General features: G+C 43.8%; 1 protein-coding gene across 1 annotated transcript in view; it reads left to right on the top strand.

Moving 5' to 3' along the window:
- Nucleotides 1-19,455, top strand: part of RMND1 (required for meiotic nuclear division 1 homolog) — a 67,504-nt gene extending 48,049 nt beyond the window's left edge. The window contains exons 9-13 of the mRNA XM_038741556.1: nucleotides 726-790; nucleotides 1,848-1,924; nucleotides 4,805-4,925; nucleotides 17,190-17,306; nucleotides 19,270-19,455. Coding sequence (XP_038597484.1) covers nucleotides 726-790; nucleotides 1,848-1,924; nucleotides 4,805-4,925; nucleotides 17,190-17,306; nucleotides 19,270-19,302 — 413 coding nt within the window. The 3' untranslated portion in view covers nucleotides 19,303-19,455. The remainder of the gene's footprint in view (nucleotides 1-725; nucleotides 791-1,847; nucleotides 1,925-4,804; nucleotides 4,926-17,189; nucleotides 17,307-19,269) is intronic.
- The last annotated feature ends 4,602 nt before the right edge of the window (nucleotides 19,456-24,057 follow it).

Genomic DNA, 24,057 nt, shown 5'->3' on the forward strand with positions numbered 1-24,057 from the left:
AAATACGTGGAACTAAGAATCAGGAGACCTGGGTTCTAAGCCCAACCCTGCCTCTCAGGAGTTGTTCAACCTTGGGCAAGTTATTTCACCTGCATGGGCCTCCGTTTTCTCATTTTAAAATGGGGATATGATACTGGTTCTCCCTACCTCGCAGTGATGTTGTGAGAATAAGCTTAGGATCATTGAGATGAAAGAGCTTTGAAACAATGTAAGCACTATGCAAAAAAACCAAGGGATTAATTTGAATTTTTATGTGCTCGTGTCAGTGAGATTAGGATCATTGAGGTGAAAGAGCTTTGAAACAATGTAAGCACTATGCAAAAAAGCCAAGGGATCAATTTGAATTTTCATTTGCTCGTGTCAGTGAGCGAGACCATAGGACACTGACTGGTATCCAATGACATTTTTCTCAGTAATGTGTAGGTGAGTTCCGGTTAATGCAATTAAAGGGAATTGTTGATAGCATTGTTGATATGGTGTTCAACTGAATTTACAAATTCATTTAGTGATAATGAGCTGATTGGGCTCCCCTAGTTTCCACCCTAAATGGATATTCACAATTGTTTTCTATAATTGAGAACATTTTAGTAGAGTGCATATATTCAGTAAGCAAGCGTGTATATGAAAGTAGACAGCAGAACGTGCATAAGCAAGCATATGAAAGTAGGCATGTATATGAAAGCAGACAGCAGAATGTGAATGTGTTGTCCTTAATTTTTTTCCAGTAAAGCTGGCTATATGGGAAGCGTCACTGGATAATTTCGTGGAATCCATTCAGTCAATTCCAGAGGTAAAAATATGTTTTAAAAAAGTATAATACACATTTACAAGAGGTTTAGAGCACAGAAATGACGTATTAAGTTGGTAATGGATTAGTAGAAAAGTATTTATGGACATTAGACTTTGTAGTAAAGTAGTAATGAGTACCCAAAAAAGAGCACTGGATAGAACCATCTTAGAAAAAACCCTCCAAAGAATGCAAGTCAACTTCTGTTTCCAGTCTCAAGGAACTGGGTTGGGGGGGAGGAGAAGAATGGAAGAAAAATTAGTCATATGAATTTTTCAGAACTTCTATAAATAAAAAAAAATCTTGATAAGCATTTTAAGTGAATTTATGATGACATTAGATAAGATTTTACATGTAACTGAATAAACACTCTGGGGAAATACCGCCTCTCCCGGGAAGTAAGAGGTTATCTTTAGCTTGCAATTTGGAAAAGGGGTGAATTTTTTCCATATTATATTAACGTCAGACAGAAAGTTGGAGGAGTGCCATGAAAGATGGGAGTAAATATTTTCATCAAAAAATTGAAAAGCTATTCTAATTAATTACACTTGAGAAATGAGGAAGATTTGAACTAAAGCTCTGGTTTTTCCCAGTGGAAACACAAGAAGTACTGCCTGGAAAAAGGAAAGTCTGAGATTATTGCAGAATAAGATTTTTTGAGCCTCAGGAGGGCAGGCGTGGGCTGTATTGAAGAGAGCCAATCTATTTAATAATAATAATAATGGCATTTATTAAGCATTTACTATGTGCAAAGCACTGTTCTAAGCGCTGGGGAGGTTACAAGGCGATCGGGTTGTCCCACGGGGGGCTCACAGTCTTAATCCCCATTTTACAGATTCCCTAGAGGATACAGAATTTACCTTAAAAAATGCTGAAGAGCTGTAGATTCTTCCGTCTGGACCAGCGACACCGAATTCGGAGGTCTAGTGTAGTGATTGCAATCTTCACCGCAGTTCAGGGCAAGAATGAGGGTACTTAAAAATCCTTTGCCCAGACTGTCTAAATAGAAAAGCAAATTTCAATTACGTATTTGGCCAAAATGTCTAATGTTTTTCTACAGGCCTTGAAAACTGGAAAACGGGTGAACCTCTCCCATGGGCAGGTTATGCAGAAAATTGGGGAACTTTTCGCCATAAGGTAAAAGTTTCTATTCCTTTCTCAAAGCAGAGCCTACTGAGCAACTTCCAGGAAACAGATTGCTATGGTATTTGCAGTAGGAAGGAAAAACACTGCCTCTGTAGGAATCACGTATTTATTTATTTATTATTTATTTATTTATAAATTTATGTATTTATTTGTACATATTTATTACTCTATTTTACTTGTACATATCTATTCTATTTATTTTATTTTGTTAGTATGTTTGGTTTTGTTCTCTGTCTCCCCCTTTTAGACTGTGAGCCCACTGTTGGGTAGGGACTGTCTCTAGATGTTGCCAACTTGTACTTCCCAAGCTCTTAGTACAGTGCTCTGCACAAAGTAAGCGCTCAATAAATACGATTGATTGATTGATTGATTGATCGATCACAGTTCACTTCAGAAAATTGACCCCAAGCAAGTAGAACTGTCCTGTGGAACACAGTGTTTTGGGATAAACCTTGCTGCGGAACAAAGCTTCTCCACAAAGAACCCACATCTGACAGATGAGGAAGCTGAGGCACAAAGAAGTTAAGTGACTTGTCCAAGGTCACACAGCAGGCAAAGGGAGGAGACAGAGGAGACTTTGTCTAGAGGTAGAAAGATTCTGTGCTGTTGAAAACAGCATGGCCTGGTGGAAATAATAATAATAATAATAATAATAATAATAATAATAATAATAATAATAATAATAATGGCATTTATTAAGCGCTTACTATGTGCAAAGCACTGTTCTAAGCGCTGAGCAGGGGCCTGGGTGTCAGAGGACCTGGGTTTCCCGGCTCAGCCTCTTGCCTGCTGTGTGACCTTGGACAAGTCACTTAACTTCTTTGTGCCTCAGCTTCCTCATCTGTCAGATGGGGTTTCAGTCCTCCTGCGGCTGTGAGCCCTTTGTGGGTCAGGGTCTGTGACAGACCTGATTATCTTGTATCTACCCCAGTGGTCAATCAATCAATCAATCAATCGTATTTACTGAGCGCTTACTGTGTGCAGAGCACTGGACTAAGCACTTGGGAAGTCCAAGTTGGCAACATATAGAGACAGTCCCTACCCAACAGCGGGCTCACAGTCTAGAAAGGGGGAGACAGAGAACAAAACCAAACATACTAACAAAATAAATAGAATAGATATGTACAAGTAAAATAAATAGAGTAATAAATATGTACAAACATATATACATATATACAGGTGCTGTGGGGACGGGAAGGAGGTAAGATGGGGGGGTGGAGAGGGGGACGAGGGGGATATAGAGACATATAGAGACAACATCTAGAGACAGTCCCTACCCAACAGTGGGCTCACAGTCTAGAAGGGGGAGACAGAGAACAAAAGCAAACATACTAACAAAATAAAATAAATAGAATAGATATGTACAAGTAAAATAAATAAATGAATAAATAGAGTAATAAATATGTACAAACATATACAGGTCAGTTCAGTGCGTGGAACAGAGTAAACATTTAGCAAATACCAGTATTGCAATTCTGTGACTAGATGGAATGTTTAAATATCCCACTGCATTAAAATGCAACCCTCCGGCCAGTAATGGGTGAAGTGCTTCCCACTGAGTTCAGGAAAGAACTCTCAGACAACCGTCAAGTAGATATTTTTATTTATGGAAAAATATGCAGGAGGGGAGTAGCATTCTGACGACTTGTCATGAGTTGTTCTACTCACCAGGCCGGTAACTTGCCGTTTCTAGGGTTTAATGTAAATTAAAGTGCTATGGAAACACTTTGTCCCCTTAATCCCAGCAAGAGACCCAAAACTAGAAATTTCTGAATAGTTTACTGCATAGTTTGGGGCCGCTCTTCTCTACACCTCACTTCCATTCCGGTGAAATGGGAGCGATAACCTTCCTCTCCACCTGCTAAACTGGTTTGGCTTGAGGATTAATGAGATACTGCTTGTAGGTTCTTCTGATGATCTTTGGATAAAAAACAGAGTGCCTGTTACTTACCTGCCTCCTGGGGGTGATTTAAGGATTAAAAAATAAATGACTATACAGCACTATGCAAATATAAAGCTCTAGAGAAATGCTTGATTGAACAGATTTTTATTTACATAGTTTAAAACCAAACCATTTAAAACCGAACAGTGGCATCCCAATAGTCACCATTAGCCAGGGCTCTGCTATATAATTATCATATGATTTTCACAGTCATCTGAAAATGATTTCCAAACTTACTGACCCTGGAAGCTGCATAAATTAGGAGTTTGCACATGTTCAGAGGCCGTTTGCTCCAGGGAATAGCAATTTGTTTCGCATTTTCCCTCCTCCCTCACGTGCCTCCATCTTCGTGGTCTCCAAAGCTCACAGTTTCGTTGCCAAGAGAGCAGAGTTTTGGAATAAAGGCCGAAGGGGTGTGGGGAGGGAGAGGTCCGGCCAGGAGGTTGTGGGAGTAGGGAGGAAGCAAAGCCCGGTTAGGATCCATCGTCTGTCATTCATTTATTCGTATTTATTGAGCGCTTCCTGTGTGCAGAGCACTGGGCTAAGCGCTTGGGAAGTACAAGTCGGCAACATATAGAGACGGTCGCTACCCAACAACGGGCTCACAGTCTAGAAGGGGACGACAGACAACGAAACAGAACACGTAGACAGGTGTCAAAATCACCAGAACAAATAGACTTACAGTTATATGCACATCATTAACAAAATAAATAGAATAGTAAATATGTACAAATAAAATAAAGAGAGGAGTAATAAATCTACAAATATATACAAGTGCTGTGGGGAGGGGAAGGAGGAGAGGAAAAAGACTGTCAGGCTGGGGGCTCCTAAATGCGGATTCTGTCTTAGTTTGAGAGTCTTGCAAGTGTGTCACAATTCTTATTTGGGTGGCTAGGTTCATCTAAACAGATGTCTTTTTCCCTTTTCAGACACCGCATCAACTTGAGGTCAGACTTCCTAATGACCCCTGATTTCTACTGGGACAGAGAAAACCTAGAAGGGCTTTACGACAAAACATGTCAGTTTCTCAGCATTGCGCGGAGAGTTAAGGTAGGACGCTCGCGACTTCCTGAGATAAGAAAAGTCAGCCACAATTATCGATCACCCCAGGGTGAAGAAAATTTAAATTCTTGTTCCCTGTGTGGAACGCCTTGTTTTACATGTCCTTCTTGTCAGATAATCTCTTGCACTTTGGTGACATATACGGTTGTACTGCATTCCACTTGGGGGAATCTGTAGTACTTAAAAAATCAGAAATCATGGCTTCAACTATCATCTCTATGCTGATGACACCCAAATCTACATCTCTGCCCCTGCTCTCTCTCCCTCCCTTCAGGCTCGCGTCTCCTCCTGGCTTCAGGACATCTCCATCTGGATGTCTGCCCGCCATCTAAAACTCAACATGTCCAAGACTGAACTCCTTATCTTCCCTCCCAAACCCTGCCCTCTCCCTGACTTTCCCGTCACTGTAGACGGCACTGCCATCCTTCCCGTCTCCCAAGCCCGCAACCTTGGTGTCATCCTCGACTCCGCTCTCTCGTTCACCCCTCACGTCCAATCCATCACCAAAACCTGCCGGTCTCAGCTCCGCGACATCGCCAAGATCCGCCCTTTCCTCGCCATCCAAATCGCTACCTTGCTAGTTCAGTCTCTCATCTTATCCCGACTGGATTATTGCATCAGCCTCCTCTGTGATCTCCCATCCTCCTGTCTCTCCCCGCTTCAGTCTATACTTCACGCTGCTGCCCGGATCATCTTTGTGCAGAAACGCTCTGGGCGTGTTACTCCCCTCCTCAAAAATCTCCAGTGGCTGCCTGTCAACCTACACATCAAGCAAAAACTCCTCACTCTCAGCTTCCAGGCTGTCCATCCCCTCGCCCCCTCCTACCTCACCTCCCTTCTCTCCTTCTCCAGCCCAGCCCGCACCCTCCGCTCCTCTGCCGCTAACCTCCTCACTGTGCCTCGTTCTTGCCTGTCCCGCCGATGAAAGTTGAAGTCTTGGGAGCAAATGAGTTCTCCAAGGGAGTGGGTGTAGATGGAGAATGGAAGAGGAACCAGAACTGAACCTTGAGGGACTCCCACAGTTAGGGGGTGGAAGGCAGAGGAAGAGCCTGCAAAAGAGACTGAGAATTAGTGGCCAGAGAGAGAGGAGGAGAACCAGGAGAGGACAGTGTCAGGGCAGCTAAGTGCTCTGCACACAGTAGGCGCTCAATAAATACGACTGAATGAGAAGGGAATGGTCTACAGTGTCAAAGGCAGCCGAGAGGTCGGGGGAGATTAGGGTGGAGCAGAAGCCCTTGGATTGGGCAAGAAGTCGATCCTTTGTGACCTTTGAGAGGGCGGTTTCTGTAGCGTGAAAAGGAAGAAAGCCAGAGAGGGGGTCAGGAAGAGGATCGGCGGAGAGGAAATTGAGACAGTGTGTGTAGGCAACTCACTCAAGGAGTTTGGAGAGGAATGGTAAGAGGAAGATGGGGCGATAACCCAAGGGGGCCGTGGGGTCAAGGGAGGATTTTTTTAGGATGCGGGAAATAACGAGCACATTTGAAAGCATGGGGAAGAAGCCATTGGAGAGCTATTGGAGATGGCGATCAGGGAAGTAAGAACTGCATTAATCCCAGCTAGTATTTTGGTTCAATCAATCAATCAATCAATCAATCGTATTTATTGAGCGCTTACTATGTGCAGAGCACTGTACTAAGCGCTTGGGAAGTACAAATTGGCATCACATAGAGACAGTCCCTACCCAACAGTGGGCTCACAGTCTAAAAGGGGGAGACAGAGAACAGAACCAAACATACCAACAAAATAAAATAAGTAGGATAGAAATGTACAAGTAAAATAAATAAATAAATAAATAAATAGAGTAATAAATATGTACAACCATATATACATATATACAGGTGCTGTGGGGAAGGGAAGGAGGTAAGACGGGGGGATGGAGAGGGGGACGAGGGGGAGAGGAAAGAAGGGGCTCAGTCTGGGAAGGCCTCCTGGAGGAGGTGAGCTCTCAGCAGGGCCTTGAAGGGTACCTCAACCTAGTACTTTTTAGGCATCAAAAAGCAGCTGTCAAATACCCAAATTTACAAGCTCCACCCAGAAGCTTCCTTACTGCCTGAAACAGAAAGCTTTGGGTTTAGAGGTGGGTTATAATGCTTAGTACAGTGCTCTGCACATTGTAACCACTCCATAAATACCTCTGTTAAAGAAATAATACATAAAGTATGTGCTTTCACTGATAAACAGGTGCCTCGACTACAGGAGGTAGTCTTAAGGTTCGGGATGTTTTTCTCTTGAAAAGTGAAAGCCCAGTTACAAAAGTGTTTTCTGAATGGTATGTTTGTTACACTTTTAAAATGAAGCAGCACCTCTCGTTATCTTTCAACTGATTTCCTTTGTGAGGGTGAACAAAATGCCCATTTTAGGTGAACCCCTGCTTTCATCTGTGAAGGGTCACCTTCCCAACAGGCCTGGAAAACCTATTGTAAAATTATCTGGAAACCTAAATGTAAGGCCATTTAAATCGTCATTGTAAATAAGCAGTTTACTTATCCATCCGCCAATCCTGTGTTTAATATGGACTCTCCCCCTCATCCCCCTCTCCATCCCCCCCATCTTACCTCCTTCCCTTCCCCACAGCACCTGTATATATGTATATATGTTTGTACAGATTTATTACTCTATTTATTTTACTTGTACATATCTATTCTTTTATTTTATTTTGTTAGTATGTTTGGTTTTGTTGTCTGTCTCCCCCTTTTCGACTGTGAGCCCACCGTTGGGTAGGGACTGTCTCTGTATGTTGCCAATTTGTACTTCCTAAGTGCTTAGTACAGTGCTCTGCACATAGTAAGCGCTCAATAAATACGATTGATTGATTGATTGACTGGGCAGCAAAAAAAAAGGCAGGCAGTAAATATGTTATCAGGGACATGGATTATAGTAACCACAGGAAATGAGCAGCATCCTCAATCAATCGCATTTAATAATAATAATGATGGTGGCATTTGTTAAGCGCTTACTATGTGCGAAGCACTATTCTTAGCACTGGGGGGATACAAGGTGATCAGGTTGTCCCACGTGGGGCTCACAGTCTTAATCCCCATTTTACAGATGAGGGAACTGAGGCTCAGAGAAGTGAAGTGACTTGCCCAAAGTCACACAGCTGACGAGTGGCAGAGCTGGGATTAGAACCCACGACCTCCGACTCCCAAGCCCAGGCTCTTTCCATGGAGCCATGCTGCTTCTAATGATAATAATAATAATAATAATAATAATAATAATAATGTTGGTATTTGTTAAGCGCTTACTATGTGCTTCTGCATTTGAGCACTTACTGTGTACATAGTACTATACTAAGTGTTTGAGAGAGTACAGTACACAGAATTGAAAGAAAAGTTCCCTGCCCAAAATGAGCTTACAGTCTAGAGGGGGGAGACAGCGTGGCCTAATGGATAGAGCACAGGCTTGGGAGTCAGAAGGACCTGGGTTCTAATCTACCACTTGTCTGCTGTGTGACCTTGGGCAAGTCATGTCACTTCTTTGTGCCTCAGTTACCTCATCCCTAAAATGGGGATTAAGACTGTGAGCCCCATGTGGAAAAGGGACTGTGTCCAACTTGATTACCTTGTATCCACCCCAATCAATCAATCAATCAATCGTATTTACTGAGCAGTTACTGTGTGCTAAGCACTGTACTAAGCGCTTGGGAAGTACAAGTTGGCAGCATGTAGAGACGGTCCCTACCCAACAGTGGGCTCACAGTCTAGAAGGGGGAGACAGAGAACAAAACCAAACATATTAACAAAATAAAATAAATAGAATAGATATGTACAAGTAAAATAAATAGAGTAATAAATACGTACAAACATATACATATATACAGGTGCTGTGGGGAAGGGAAGGAGGTAAGACGGGGACATAGTAAGCCCTATTTTATTATTATTATTATTATATTATTATAAATGAATTACAGACACGTACATAAGTGCTGTGGTGCTGACAGATGAATAAAGAGTACAAATCCAAGTGCAAGGGGGACCCAGAAAGGAGTGGGTAAGAGGAAATGAGGGCTTAGTGGGGAAAGACCTCTTAGGGATGTGCTTTTAATAAGATTTTGAAGGAGGGGAGAGTGATCGTCTGTGGGACATGAAGAGGGAGGGCTTCCCAGGCCAGAGGCAGAATGAGGGCCAGGGGTTTGCGGTGAGGTAGAGGAGATTGAGGTACCGTGAGTAGGTTGGGTTATAGTAGGATATGCTCTGCACACAGTAAGCGCTCAATAAATATGATTGATTGATTGATTGATTGATATCAGGGAGGCAAGGTAGGGTCGGGGGAACCAGGTGATTGAGTCCTCCTTCGCTTATGCAGCTTTTTAGGAGGCAGCGATCCTAAGTGTGGAGGTAGAGAGACGGCGAGGAGTACGCCAGGGAACCGAAGAAGCGATTTAGGCTGGAAGGAACCGAGGAAGGGAAGTTGCTTGACTTAGGTTCGTATAAAAGAAAATTCCTGTTTCAGGCACGCGGGCAGTTACTAGCTGAAGGACGGGTTGAGTTGCACTGGGTTTTACGTAACTTTTCCTGGAGTCCTTTTCATCAGATTTCTGTAACTATCCTGACTTTCCAAAGCCTTTCCACAACAACTGTACCATTTGTTCTCATTCATCAGATTTCATCAGCGGCAGAATGTCTAAAACCTCTGCAGTTGCTAATGGGTTATCCTGTTGGGGCAGGATGAGCATTCTGGCCCCAACTAAAACTACAGTTCCCAGACTGTTTGCTAAGAAATTCATTTTGGAATCTCTCAAGGGTTTGCAGAAATGCACGTGTACCCCTTCATGTCCCATAAATTTTCCGTACCGTCTATCAGAGAGCCCTTTTTCTTTCTCCCTTTTGCTTCCACCAATCACTGCCGGCTTCTGCCCCATCACCTCCTTTTCCATCCCTTTCTCTCCCCTCTCAGTTCCTCCGGCCCCTCCTTCTGGCCTGAAAATCCCCCACAAAAAAAGATGGAGGATCCTCCCCTATGCCCTGGCACCTTGGGAAAACCCTATTCAAAACCTTCTCTCTAGGGAAAATGTTTGGTTCGATTGGGTGCAGTGGAATTATATGAAACTTACCACATCTGTGGGGTGCGAGATAGAAGAGCGGGGGTCCCGAATCGTCTTCCACTTCACCTCGCGATCACCGTTCCCATCCCCACAGGCGTGGGGATGCCTGTAGTCATCATTCTTGCTTTTTTGTGACAAGCGAGTATGGCTTCGTGTTTTTCCTGGAGAATGTCACCGAGATGTTCATCGTAGATTAGACTCACGTGATTGGAAAGGACTCTGACAGTTTATCTGCCTCTGGCAGACTGACACTTAAATTGGCCCCGAGAAGGAGAGTCCACATTCTCCCTTCAGTAACTCATCCCAATACTATTTAACCACGATTAGTGCTGCTCTTTCTTGTATCTAATTTATACTCGTGGCTCAGTAGAAAGAGCCCGGGCTTTGGAGTCAGAGGTCATGGGTTTGAATCCCGGCTCTGCCACATGTCTGCTGTGTGACCTTGGGTAAGTCACTTAACTTCTCTGAGCCTCAGCTACCTCATCTGTAAAATGGGGATTAAGGCTGTGAGCCCCACGTGGGACAACCTGACCACTTTGTACCCTCCCAGCGCTTAGAACAGTGCTTTGCACATAGTAAGCACTTAACAAATGCCAACATTATCATTATTATTATTATTATTATTATTACTCAAGTGCAGCTCCAGTCCCTTCCCTCCTGCACTCAGTGTGGACCCCTCGTGTACTCGCAGGGAGGGCCTGGGGAGGAGCGGAGCTGGGGTGAGTTGCAACCTGGAGTTCTTTGTCTTGGCTCTCCCCCTGAGGGGGGTTGGACTAATAATTCAGACAATCTGTGCCTCGATTTACGCATCCATAAAATGGGAAACAGCAGTGTGATCCCTTCCTGCTTCCCGGGAATGGTATGAGAACAGATGGTACGGTTGTTGTGGAAAGGCTTTGGAAGGTCAGGATAGTTATAGAAATGTAAAGTAGACTCACCCCTCAACCTTCTGTTTTATGTAATCCCCATCTCTTATCTTTTCCTCATCATAGGCTATAATTCTAACCATTTAACTACCTCTTGAGAGCGCACCTCCTCCAGGAGGCCTTCCCAGACTGAGCCCCTTCCTTCCTCTCCCCCTCGTCCTCCTCTCCATCCCCCCCATCTTACCTCCTTCCCTTCCCCACAGCAACTGTATATATGGATATATGTTTGTACAGATTTATTACTCTATTTATTTATTTATTTTACTTGTACATATCTATTCTATTTATTTTATTTTGTTAGTATGTTTGGTTTTGTTCTCTGTCTCCGCCTTCTGGACTGTGAGCCCGCTGTTGGGTAGGGACTGTCTCTGTGTGTTGCCGACTTGTACTTCCCAAGCGCTTAGTCCAGTGCTCTGCACACAGTAAGCGCTCACTACGATTGATTGATTGTCATTCATGATGTGATTTTGTAACTTGAGAACAGTGAAAGAAAAATCTTTCATTCTCTTCATAAGCCACTAATTTTCTCATTTTGAGCGACAGGCTCCATTTTCTTCTCTTCTCCCCCAAAAACCTGCTCTTGATCCCCCAACCTTCCAGCTAAACATATACAGTCGTTTTGTAGTTCTTGGTTTCTGTGATCACTCATCATCATCATCATCATCATCATCAATCGTATTTATTGAGCGCTTACTATGTGCAGAGCACTGTACTAAGCGCTTGGGAAGTACAAATTGGCAACATATAGAGACAGTCCGTACCCAACAGTGGGCTCACAGTCTCATGCTCAGAGCAGTCATTTTGTAGTCGTTTTGTAGTTCTTGGTTTCTGTGATCATTCATGCTCAGAGCAGTCACCACCCAGCGCTTAGAACAGTGCTCTGCACATAGTAAGCGCTTAATAAATGCCATCATTATTATTATTATTATTATTATTATTATTATTATTGCCCACTGTGGGGGCCTCACAACCCAATGCCCCGCTCCTCACGGATTGAAGCAAGACACACTCGGCCCAGGTGCAGCCACAGGAAGGCAGGTCCTCACCCTTTGGTGGGTTTCCGCACAGTGGATCTATCATCATCATCATCAATAGTATTTATTGAGCACTTACTATGTGCAGAGCACTGTACTAAGCGCTTGGGAAGTCCAAATTGGCAACATCTAGAGACAGGCCCTACCCAACAGCGGGCTCACAGTCTAAAAGGGGGAGACAGAGGACAAAACCAAACGTACTAACAAAATAAAATAAATAGAATAGATATCATCATCATCATCATCAATCGTATTTATTGAGCGCTTACTATGTGCAGAGCACTGTACTAAGCGCTTGGGAAGTCCAAATTGGCAACATCTAGAGACGGTCCCTACCCAACAGCGGGCTCACAGTCTAAAAGGGGGAGACAGAGAACAAAACCAAACGTACTAACAAAATTAAATAAATAGAATAGATATCATCATCATCATCATCAATCGTATTTATTGAGCGCTTACTATGTGCAGAACACTGTACTAAGCGCTTGGGAAGTCCAAATTGGCAACATCTAGAGACGGTCCCTACCCAGCAGCGGGCTCACAGTCTAAAAGGGGGAGACAGAGGACAAAACCAAACGTACTAACAAAATAAAATAAATAGAATAGATATCATCATCATCAATCGTATTTATTGAGCGCTTACTATGTGCAGAGCACTGTACTGAGCGCTTGGGAAGTCCAAATTGGCAACATCTAGAGACAGTCCCTACCCAACAGCGGGCTCACAGTCTAAAAGGGGGAGACAGAGGACAAAACCAAACGTACTAACAAAATAAAATGAATAGAATAGATATGATGTAGGTAGAGAGTTGTCCCTCCGCTGTGAACGCCTTGGAGAATCTCTTGCATACCTGATCCACGATGGGGTAAGCACTGTTAGGCCCATGCAGATTTTAGCAAGGAGTACATTGTGCCAAGCCCAACTGCTCAGAGTGACAAGCTTCCCGCGGCCTGTGCCCAGTATCCCCTCTTCCCTTTCCCCCACATCCTTGTCTCCGTCCATTTGCAGCTAGCACACACTTGTGGGGCTGCCAGGAGATAGAGTCCTGATCCTGGACAAGTGAGGGCACAAGATAGCGAGCCCCCTCGCTTCCCAGCTTGGAAAACCCCCACTCGGGAGCTGAGCGGGTGGCTGTTTCTACCCACTAGCAGTAGAGTGGCGAACGACTTGGAATGGGCGTTGGTGGGCTGGTAGCCCAGCCTGGCTTGGGCCAAGCCACGAATGAGGACCGTTGGGAGAGGAGGGACTTGGTGGGGATTGCCCAGTGAACCTCAAGGAGGGGACAGGGTCGCTTGTGCAGCCAGTTTTCCGAAAACACGGGGATTGCGTGCTGGCAGAACTGCCCGTTGAGGAGAATCGGTGCCGTGATCCGCCAGGTGTCCGGAGCCGCCCAACGGCACGTACGTGGGCGGGCTCTCGTAGTTTCTTCCGACCCTCCGGTGTCCCGTATTCAGATAGACTTGCGTTGTCCGGCACGGGTTCCTCAATTCCCAAAACAGTGTTCTAGCCAAAACAGAGAATGAAAGCATACGTTCTGTCAGAATTGTGTGTTCTTCATCTTCCAGGCGGCACCAGCATTTACTGTGTGGCCGGTCAGTCCAGCCCCTCTATTTTCAGGGAGGGGAAAACAGGGTGAGAGCTGGGAAGCCGAACCCCGAGAGGCAGTGGCAGGGGCTAGACTGTAAGTACCTGGAGGGATAGGGATCAGGTCTGCCAACTGTATTGTTCTGTACTCTCCCAAGGGCTTAGTGTAGTGCTCTACACACCGTAAGCCCTCAGTTAATCGGAGAAAGAGTCAGAGACCATCCCAAAAGCTCGCAGCTAGATGCAGCACAACCTATTAGGGAAACTCATATTCCACAGCCAGCCTCTTCACCCAGACCTACCTTATTTATTTAAACGGTCTTTGTTATATGCTTACTATGTGCCTCCCAGACTGAGCCCCTTCCTTCCTCTCCTCCTCGTCCCCCTCTCCATCCCCCCATCTTACCTCCTTCCCTTCCCCACAGCACCTGTATATATGTTTGTACATATTTAGTACTCTATTTATTTTACTTGTACATATCTATTCTATTCATTTTATTTTGTTAGTGTGTTTGGTTTTGTTCTCTGTCTCCCCCTTCTAGACTGTGAGCCCACTGTTGGGTAGGGACCGTCTCTAGATGTTGCCAACTTGGACTTCCCAAGCGCTTAGTACAGTGCTCTGCACACAGTAAGCGCTCAATAAATATGATTGATGATGATGATGATGATGATTTTAAAATCCTTCCGCCTCCAATGACCAGCCCCTCAGGGGACGCAAATGCCGTGGCCTTCCACCCCCTCACCCCCCTAACTCGGGACTGCAGAGCTCCCAATTCAAGCAGGTAGGACCAGAAAGACGGGCAACATTTGTCAGTGGTGTTCCAGGCTGACTCGAGCGTCACGGCACTGGAGTTTATAAGCACCACTAGTGAGCTGAAGGCTTCATAATCCTCATGTCCTCTCGCTTGCTTAGTGTAGTACGGAGTCTTACCCTGGTAGGTGCAGAAGAGAATCAGAAAGTTTCAAAAACCTAGGCTTTCCTTGGGGGGTGTTGGATGGGGGGGCGTGTGTGTCTGTAAAAGAGGGAGACCACTTGCACAGCTATGCATTTCTGGGTAAGCATGAGCCTTGTGTGTGACTTTTAATATTTAAGAGTGGTGAACAAGTTCCAATCAGGTCATTCAGAATTGACATTTTAATCATCAATCGTATTTAATCGTATTTATTGAGCGCTTACTGTGTGCAGAGCACTGTACTAAGCGCTTGGGAAGTACAAATTGGCAACAGTCCCTACCCAGCAGTGGGCTCACAGTCTAGAAGACTTTCTTTTAATAAGAAAGAAAAACAGACCGGCCCCATTTTTTTTTGTTCTGAAAGTCTGTTAAATGCCCTAAAAGTACACTGTTCCTCAAAAAGGTTGTCCATTAGGATTCAGAATAGCTTTTGAGAGTAGATTCTACTGCCCCAAGCCAATCAGGAACTTAATAAAATTAAAAATGGCATTTATTGAGCAATTACTGCGCTAAGGCTCACAGTCTAGGAGGGAGACCAGTATTTTATCCCCATTTTACCGATGGGGAAACTGAGTCACAGAGTTAAATGACTTGCCCCAGCAGGCGATCCTGGCCTAGTGGATAGAGCAAGGGCCTGAGAGTGAGAAGGTCACAGGTTCTGATAGCGGCTCTGCCACTTGTCTGCAGTGAGACCTTGAGCAAGTCACTTCACTTCTCTGTGCCTCAGTTCCCTCATCTGTAAAATGGGGATTAAGACTGTGAGCCCTATGTGGGACAGGGACTGTGTCCAACCTGATTATCATGTATCTCCCCCAGCTCTTAGAACAGTGCCTGGCATATAGTGAGCAATTAAATACCTTAATTATTATTATTAAGTGGCACTAGCAAGAATCGAATCCAGTTCCCTTGACACCCAGTCCCTGCTCTTTGCTGCCTTTCGACAGCTGATTGATTGCAAAGACCCTTTAGAAAACGACCTAACTGCTGTACGCTGAACTCTCTTAAACAATAAAATGCAGAAACTGAGACCAATAAGTAATTCCATCAGCTTGTAAAAACTAGACTGGCAAATTAATTAAATTAAATTAAATTGATTGAATTAAAGGAATCCTGTAAATCAATCAATCATATTTATTGAGCGCTTACTGTGTGCAGAGCACTGTACTAAGCGCTTGGGAAGTCCAAGCTGGCGACATCTAGAGACAGTCCCTACCCAACAGTGAGCTCACAGTCTAGAGGGGGGAGACAGAGAACACAACCAAACATATTAACAAAATAAAATCAATCAGTCAATCGTATTTATTGAGCGCTTACTGTGTGCAGAGCACTGTACTAAGCGCATGGGAAGTACAAGTTGGCAACATATAGAGACAGTCCCTACCCAAACAGCGGGCTCACAGTCTAGAAGGGGGAGACAAAGAACAAAACCAAACATATTAACAAAATAAAATCAATCAATCAATCAATCGTATTTATTGAGCGCTTACTGTGTGCAGAGCACTGTACTAAGCGCATGGGAAGTACAAGCGGCAACATATAGAGACAGTCCCTACCCAACAGTGGGCTCACAGTCTAGAAGGGGGAAACAGAGAACAAAACTGAACGTACTAACAAAATAAAATAAATAGAATAGATATGTATAAGTAAAATAAATAAATAGAGTAATAAATATGTACAAACATATCAATCAATCAATCGTATTTATTGAGCGCTTACTGTGTGCAGAGCACTGTACTAAGCGCTTGGGAAATACAAGTCGGCAACACACAGAGACAGTCCCTACCCAACAGCGGGCTCACAGTCTACAAGGGGGAGACAGAGAACAAAACCAAACATACTAACAAAATAAAATAAATAGAATAGATATGTACAAGATAAATAGAGTAATAAATACGTACAACCATATATACATAGATACAGGTGCTGTGGGGAAGGGACGGAGGTAAGATGGGGGGATGGAGAGGGGGACGAGGGGGAGAGGAAGGAAGGGGCTCAATCTGGGAAGGCGTCCTGAAGGAGGTGAGGTGTAAGTGTAAGTTCCATTTATGATGGCAAACGTTTACTAGTTCCATTCATTCAATCGTATTTACTGAGCGCTTACTGCACTTCTTTCACTCTAAGAGCAGAGCACCGTACTAAGCTCTTGGACAGTACAATCCGAAAGCTTCCGAGCCCTTCCCAAGTAAGTTTTTGAAGCCAAACCCTCCACTTCCTCGCTGCCCGTTTGCCCCTTCTCAGACTTCGAGTCGCCTTTCTCCCCGCAAGCTTTTGGACGTAGCCATGTGGCCGCAGTGCAGCCCCCTGGGTTGGGAATTTCTCAACTCCATTGCCCCACACAGCCTTTGTGGTCGGGATTGTCTTATTCCCAACTAAACAACCCACAGCTCAGGGCTCTCGCTTCCCTAGTCTTCTCCCTTCATCTCCCCCTTCCCCTCTGTTGCCTGGACATGATGACGTGATGACTGTGAGATGTCACTCATTTTTATTTTAGGACTGGGGGTTTTGTTTTAACCTCAAACAGCCGGGCCCAATAAAGCCAAGGGCAGATGACCGACGCTGACTGGGCCTCGGCCGTCTAGCCTTGAGCCCCTTGATAAAAAAATCCATAAAGCCAAGAGTTTCTGCGCATCGGTCAACTCCTTTCGTTTTCTGGTCTGAGCCGTATGTAGGGTGAGACTTAAGCGAGAAAAACTATCGCCGTCTTTCACAGGTAATGAACGAGAAGCTGCAGCACTGCATGGAACTCACCGATCTGATGCGCAATCATTTGAATGAAAAGCGAGCGCTGCGCCTGGAATGGATGATTGTCATTCTCATCACCATTGAGGCAAGCGGGAGTTCCTCGGCCGAAACCGGCATCATCCGTGGTGCGATGGAGCCAGAATCCTGCAGGGATTTTAGGACAGAAGCATCAAACTCGCTTTTAAGTTTTTTTTTAGTTTTAGGGTTATTGATGGTGTTTGTTAAGCGCTCGTTTTGTATCAAGCGCTGTTCTAGGCAGTGGGGTAGATACAAGTTAATCAGGCCCGATACGGGCCCTCTCCCATAGTCATTCAATCGTGTTTATTGAGCGCTAACTGTGTGCAGAGCACTGTACTAATCAATCAAGCATATTTATTGAGCGCTTACTGTGTGCAGAGCACTGTACTAAGCGCTTGGGAAGTACAAGTTGGCAACATATAGAGACAGTCCCTACCCAACAGTGTAGAAGCATCTGGGAAAGTACAGTATGGCAACAAAGAGAGACAATCCCTGCCCACAACGAGCTCCCAGTCTAGAGGACGAGCTCACAGTCCTTCATTCAATCGTATTTATTGAGCGCTTACTGTGTGCAGAGCACTGGACTAAGCGCTTGGGAAGTACAAGTTGGTAACACATAGAGACAGTCCCTACCCAACAACGAGCTCACAGTCTAGAGGGGGAGACAGACATTAATACAAATAGGTAACACAATAAATTACAGATAGATATATAGGTGCTGTGGGGAGTCATTCATTCAGTGGCATTTATTGAGCGCCCACTGTGTGCAGGGCACTGTGCTAAGCGCTTGGGAAGTACAAGTTGGAAGCATACAGAGACGGTCCCTACCCAACAACGGGCTCACGGTCTAGAGGGGGAGACAGACATTAATACAAATAGGTAACACACTAAATTACAGATAGATACATAGGTGCTGTGGGGAGTCATTCATTCAGTGGCATTTATTGAGCGCCCACTGTGTGCAGGGCACTGTGCTAAGCGCTTGGGAAGTACAAGTTGGAAGCATATAGAGACGGTCCCGACCCAACAACGAGCTCACGGTCTAGCGGGGGAGACAGACATTAATACAAATAGGTAACACAATAAATTACAGATAGATACATAGGTGCTGTGGGGAGTCATTCATTCAGTGGCATTTATTGAGCGCCCACTGTGTGCAGGGCACTGTGCTAAGCGCTTGGGAAGTCCAAGTTGGAAGCATATAGAGACGGTCCCTACCCAACAACGAGCTCACGGTCTAGCGGGGGAGACAGACAGTAATACAAATAGGTAAGTCATGTCGGGAGGGAGGGAAAACAGGAATTGAATATGGGAAGTTAGGTGACTTGCCCAAGGTCACACAGCAGACGAGTGGCCGAGCCAGGATTAGAACCCAGGTCTTCTGGCTCCCAGCCCCCTGCTGTATAATAATAATAATAATGGTGGTATTTGTTAAGCGCTTACTATGTGCCAAGCACTGTTCTAAGCGCTGGGATAGATACAAGGTTATTAGGTTGTGTCACTTGGGGCTCACAGTCTTGATCCCCATTTTGCAGATGAGGTAACTGAGGCACAGAGACGTTAAGTGACCTGCCCAAAGTCACACAGCGGACAAGTGGCAGAGTCGGAATTAGAACCCACGACCTCTGACTCCTTCCACTAAGCCACGCTGCTTTCAATGGACGTGATTTTTGCCCGCAGCAAATTGCTCTTTGGAGCAATTTCAGGGCACTCTAGTACCATTTAGTCAAATGCATCGGCAGAGGTAATTGGCTAAAAAGTCAGTATTATATATTTATTCTTGCTATATTTTCAGTAGCATGAATAAAAACACCGGGGAAAAGGTACAATTTTAAATTTACGTAACCTGACAGCTAATGTCAGAAAAATTGTCTGTGCCTCTTGTTTACAGTATGACCTGTACAGGGAAAAAATTGTAGTTTCCTCTGTTTTCAACTCAATCAGAATGCTTTTGTTTGTCAGTAATTTTTTTGAATGCTGGATGTGTTTTAAACTTCAAAACTTCTGAAGTTTCAACTTTTTTTCTACAGGTAATGTTTGAACTTAGCAGAGTACTTTTCTGATGATTACTGAAGAAAAGCATCATCTCTGGCAGGACCGCTCAATCATCTTCACTAATTCCTCAAATTTCCACTTAACCCCTTTCAAATTAAAAAAAAAAAACAAGTCTTGGTCTTTATCATTCTGTGATTGTGCTGCTCAAATAAAAATTGTGAATGCCACGGGTTGAAATCTGTTTAAAAACATGCACTGGATTTGTCACCATCACAAATAAGGGAAAGTGATTTGGAGGTGTAGGGTCTTAGAGGCTCTAGGAAACCGGGGTTCATTCATTCAATCGTATTTATTGAGCGCTTACTGTGTGCAGAGCACTGTACTAAGCGCTTGGGAAGTCCAAGTTGGCAACATCTAGAGACGGCCCCTGCCCAACAGCGGGCTCACAGTCGAGAAGGGGGAGACGGATGACAAAACAAAACATATTAACAAAATAAAATAAATAGAATAGTAAATATGTACAATTAAATAAGAGTAATAAATCTGTGCAAACATATATACAGGGGCTGTGGGGAGGGGAAGGAGGTGAGGTGGGGGGATTCATTCATTCATTCATTCAATCAATCAATCAATCGTATTTATTGAGCTCTTACTGTGTGCAGAGCACTGTACTAAGCGCTTGGGAAGTACAAGTTGGCAACACATAGAGACAGTCCCTACCCAACAGCGGGCTCACAGTCTAAAAGGGGGGAGACAGAGAACAAAACTAAACATACTAAAAAAATAAAATAGTATAGATATGTACAAGTAAAATAGAGTAATAAATATGTACAAACATGTATACGTATACACAGGTGCTGTGGGGAAGGGAAGGAGGTAAGATGGGGGGGATGGAGAGGAAGGAAGGGGCTTAACACGGTGCCTGATATGTACTAAGCACTAAAATACCACAATTGTCAACCCCCATTTTACAGATGAGAGAACTAAGGCACAGAGAGGTGAAGTGACTCACCCAAGGTCACACGGAGGACAAGTGGAGGAGCAGGGATTAGAAACCATGACCTTCTGACTACTAAGACTCCTTCTCACTTGCATTCTTGCTTGGGAGAGTAGAATGCAAGCGTTGGTAAGCGAATCCCCTGCCCACCATGAGTTTACACCCTAAAAGCAGAGACAGATATTATCAATCAATCAATTGTATTTATTGAGTGCTTACTGTGTGCAGAGCACTGGACTAAGCGCTTGGGAAGTACAAGCTGGCAACATATAGAGACGGTCCCTAACCAACAGCGGGCTCACAGTCTAAAAGTCTAATAATAATTATTATGGTATCTGTTAATCAATCAATCAATCATATTTATTGAGTGCTTACTGTGTGCAGAGCACTGTACTAAGCGTTTGGGAAGTCCAGGTTGGCAACATCTAGAGACGGTCGTCAATATTACCCTAAAATCCGTATGTTTCAGGAAGGATATAATCAGGGCCTCCTTGATCTAATTTCCCTCAGACCTTCTTGCTCTGCACACAGTAAGCGCTCAATAAATACGATTGATTGATTGATTGATTGATTCTTGGGGAGTAAGAGAGGGATTTGACCCAAATTGCCTCACCTGAGCGTGAAACATCTCTATGCACCCCATTTCGTGGCATAATTGCACTGGTTCATCACTCTTCCTCTTCTAGATTGATGAGATCCAAGGAGTGTTCATCCTTGAACTGTTCCTCCACCCTTTTGTTGATAAGCAACCAAATTTGCATGTAGCTCCTTCTCCTTGATGTACCTCTCCATGACCCTTCTCTTACCTCAGAGGTAATCGTAATTTGCTTCCTAGTGAGTTCAATCAATCAATCAATCAATCATATTTATTGAGTTCAAGTCAAAGAGACGAGCACAAAATGTGTCTTAAAGTAGGTTAGCAAGTTTCCTAGCAAAGATGGCAACCTATAAGGGAACGGACAACTAAAACCCCGGGCCCAAGATATAAGCAGGTTTTTCTTTTTCCCCCTACCCAAAAAGATAGAAACTATCACTCTCCGGAGCCAAGATGGACTGTGAGCGAGGGGGTGGAAGGATTGGAGTCTCGATGTGGACCCCTCAGGTGGGGAAGTGTGGCCTTGGGCAAGTCACTTCACTTCTCTGTGCCTCAGTTACCTCATCTGTAAAATGGGGATTAAAACCATGAGCCCTATGGGGGACAGGGACTCTGTCCAACCTGATTAACTTGCACATACCCCAGCATTTAGTACAGTGCCCGGCACATGGTAAGCGCTTAATAAATACCATTTTTTTAAAATTACAGTATAGTTTGGCAATGATGGGGCTACGCCTCAAACTAAATTCCCCTCTGCTTTTTTCCGTCCTGAGGTGTTGCTGCAGCTGTCGACCTTCATTTTTCCTCCCCCTCCTGCCCTATTAAGAGGTAATTCCCCAATGTTCCTACAAGAAAATATAAATTCAGGCAAATCATCATTGGAAAAGACAGTAAGCTCATTATAGGCAAGGAACGTGTCTGCTAATTCTGTTGTACTCTCCCAAGTGCTTAGTACAGTGCCCTGGACGTAGTAAGTCTTCAAATACGATTGATTGAGAAAGACAGTTTTAATGAGTCAGGATAATTATATTTATTACTCTATTTATTTATTTATTTTACTTGTACATATCTATCCTATTTATTTTGTTGGTATGTTTGGATTTGTTCTCCGTCTCCCCCTTTTAGACTGTGAGCCCACTGTTGGGTAGGGACTGTCTCTATGTGTTGCCAATTTGTACTTCCCAAGCGCTTAGTGCAGTGCTCTGCACATAGTAAGCGCTCAATAAATACGATTGATGATGATGATACTTTAGGAATTTGCTTTCAAGTGCAATTCCTAGGAAAAGAGAATTCCCCCCCAAACCTCAGTTTTCCAAGGCATTTAGACATCTTTTAGACTGTGAGCCCACCGTTGGGTAGGGACTGTCTCTAGATGTTGCCAACTTGTACTTCCCAAGCGCTTAGTCCAGGGCTCTGCACACAGTCAGCGCTCAATAAATACGATTGAGGATGATAAATGAAAATGTGGTGCCCAAGAGGACTACTACCATCTAATTCCAGTCCTATCAGAACCACCTGTTAGGAGTCTTACGGTTCAAGATCAATCAGTCGTATTTATTGAGCGCTTACTGTGTGCGGAGCACTGTACTAAGCGCTTGGGAAGTACAAGTTGGCAACATATAAGATAAAATTCAAGGTGTTGATCTTAATCTGTAAAGCTTCCCGGAGCTTGGCTTCTGGTTACCATGGAGATCACCTCCCTCCCCAAGCACCCTGATGGTAATTAAAAGCAGTTGGATGCTCCTGCTGAGGTTCTCCAATTTGAACCCTGGAGAACCAGAGGTAATATTTTCTGGGCATGGATTGCTTGTTTGGCTCTTTGAAGTATTAGGGGACCTAATTATTAGATGACCTTCCAAGAAAGGTGAGGCCAGGGCTGCCCAAACTAAAGATAAGCATTTATGACATGTGCAAGTACATTCAATGACAGCATGGGTACACGGTGCCCTGGACATCCATTGACGCGAAGTCTGTATTGTAATTCGTTATTATTTATAGAGGATTTGACTTACGACTTTGCTTAGCTTAATAATAACGTTAAAGGCACAAAGTGCAAATAATAATAATAATGATGGCATTTATTAAGCGCTTACTATGTGCAAAGCGCTGAAATAAGATATGAACATGCACAAACAAGTACGGATTTAGTGTCTCCACCCAATCTCAATACTGGAATTGACAACAATACTTACTCGTATTTATTAAGCGCTTACTGTGTGCAGAGCACTGTACGAAGCGCTTGGGAAGTACAAGTCGGCGGCATATAGAGACGGTCCCTACCCGACAGTGGGCCCACAGTCTAAATTCAGAATACCGTCTGAATTAAATTTTGTCTTCAATTAGAAGATTTCAGGGTCTCCACAATATGAGAGGGTTTTTTTTGGAAAGGGTAATGATACAAGTTCAGGTTGTGAGTTTATTTTCGAACAAACTTTCTCAAGCTCAACCTGCACTGGTATTACCCTCTTTCCAAAAGAAAAAAAAAATGTCTCCTAGTGGAGACCATGCAATCTACTACTTCATAATGCGTAAAGAGGCTGCAATCCTTGAACTAAATAGCGTCCATCACAGTGACTGTAAGAGAACAAAATGGGCATGTTTAGATAGTTTTTAAAATCTGCAAGAAAAGGCTCCAGAAATGCTTGTGAAATGAAGATGTATGGTGAATTATGAATATAAGGAAAGGTAATTAATGGAGCATGATCATTTCTGATAGTGCTGTGTTTTTTGTACTAACCTGTAGATGCTCACAGTGACAAAATGAAAGCCAGCCATGCTATTATTTCAAATGAAAATTTCAGGTTAAACTGCCTACTCAGATCTGAGACTTGTACTTCCCAAGCGCTTAGTACAGTGCTCTGCACACAGTAAGCGCTCAATAAATACGATTGATTGATTGATTGATTGATTGATCTCAAAGCTGGAAGGATCCAAGTAGTTCAGTTGTCGGTTTGTAAACAGAGAACAAAACCAAACATACTAACAAAATAAAATAAATAGAATAGATATGTACAAGTAAAATAAATAGAGTAATAAATATGTACAAACATATATCATCATCATCATCAATCGTATTTATTGAGCGCTTACTATGTGCAGAGCACTGTACTAAGCCCTTGGGAAGTACAAGTTGGCAACATATAGAGACAGTCCCTACCCAACAGTGGGCTCACAGTCTAAAAGGGGGAGACAGAGAACAAAACCAAACATACTAACAAAATAAAATAAATA

Source organism: Tachyglossus aculeatus, chromosome 2 (genome assembly GCF_015852505.1).
Source record: "Tachyglossus aculeatus isolate mTacAcu1 chromosome 2, mTacAcu1.pri, whole genome shotgun sequence".
NCBI lineage: Eukaryota > Metazoa > Chordata > Mammalia > Monotremata > Tachyglossidae > Tachyglossus > Tachyglossus aculeatus.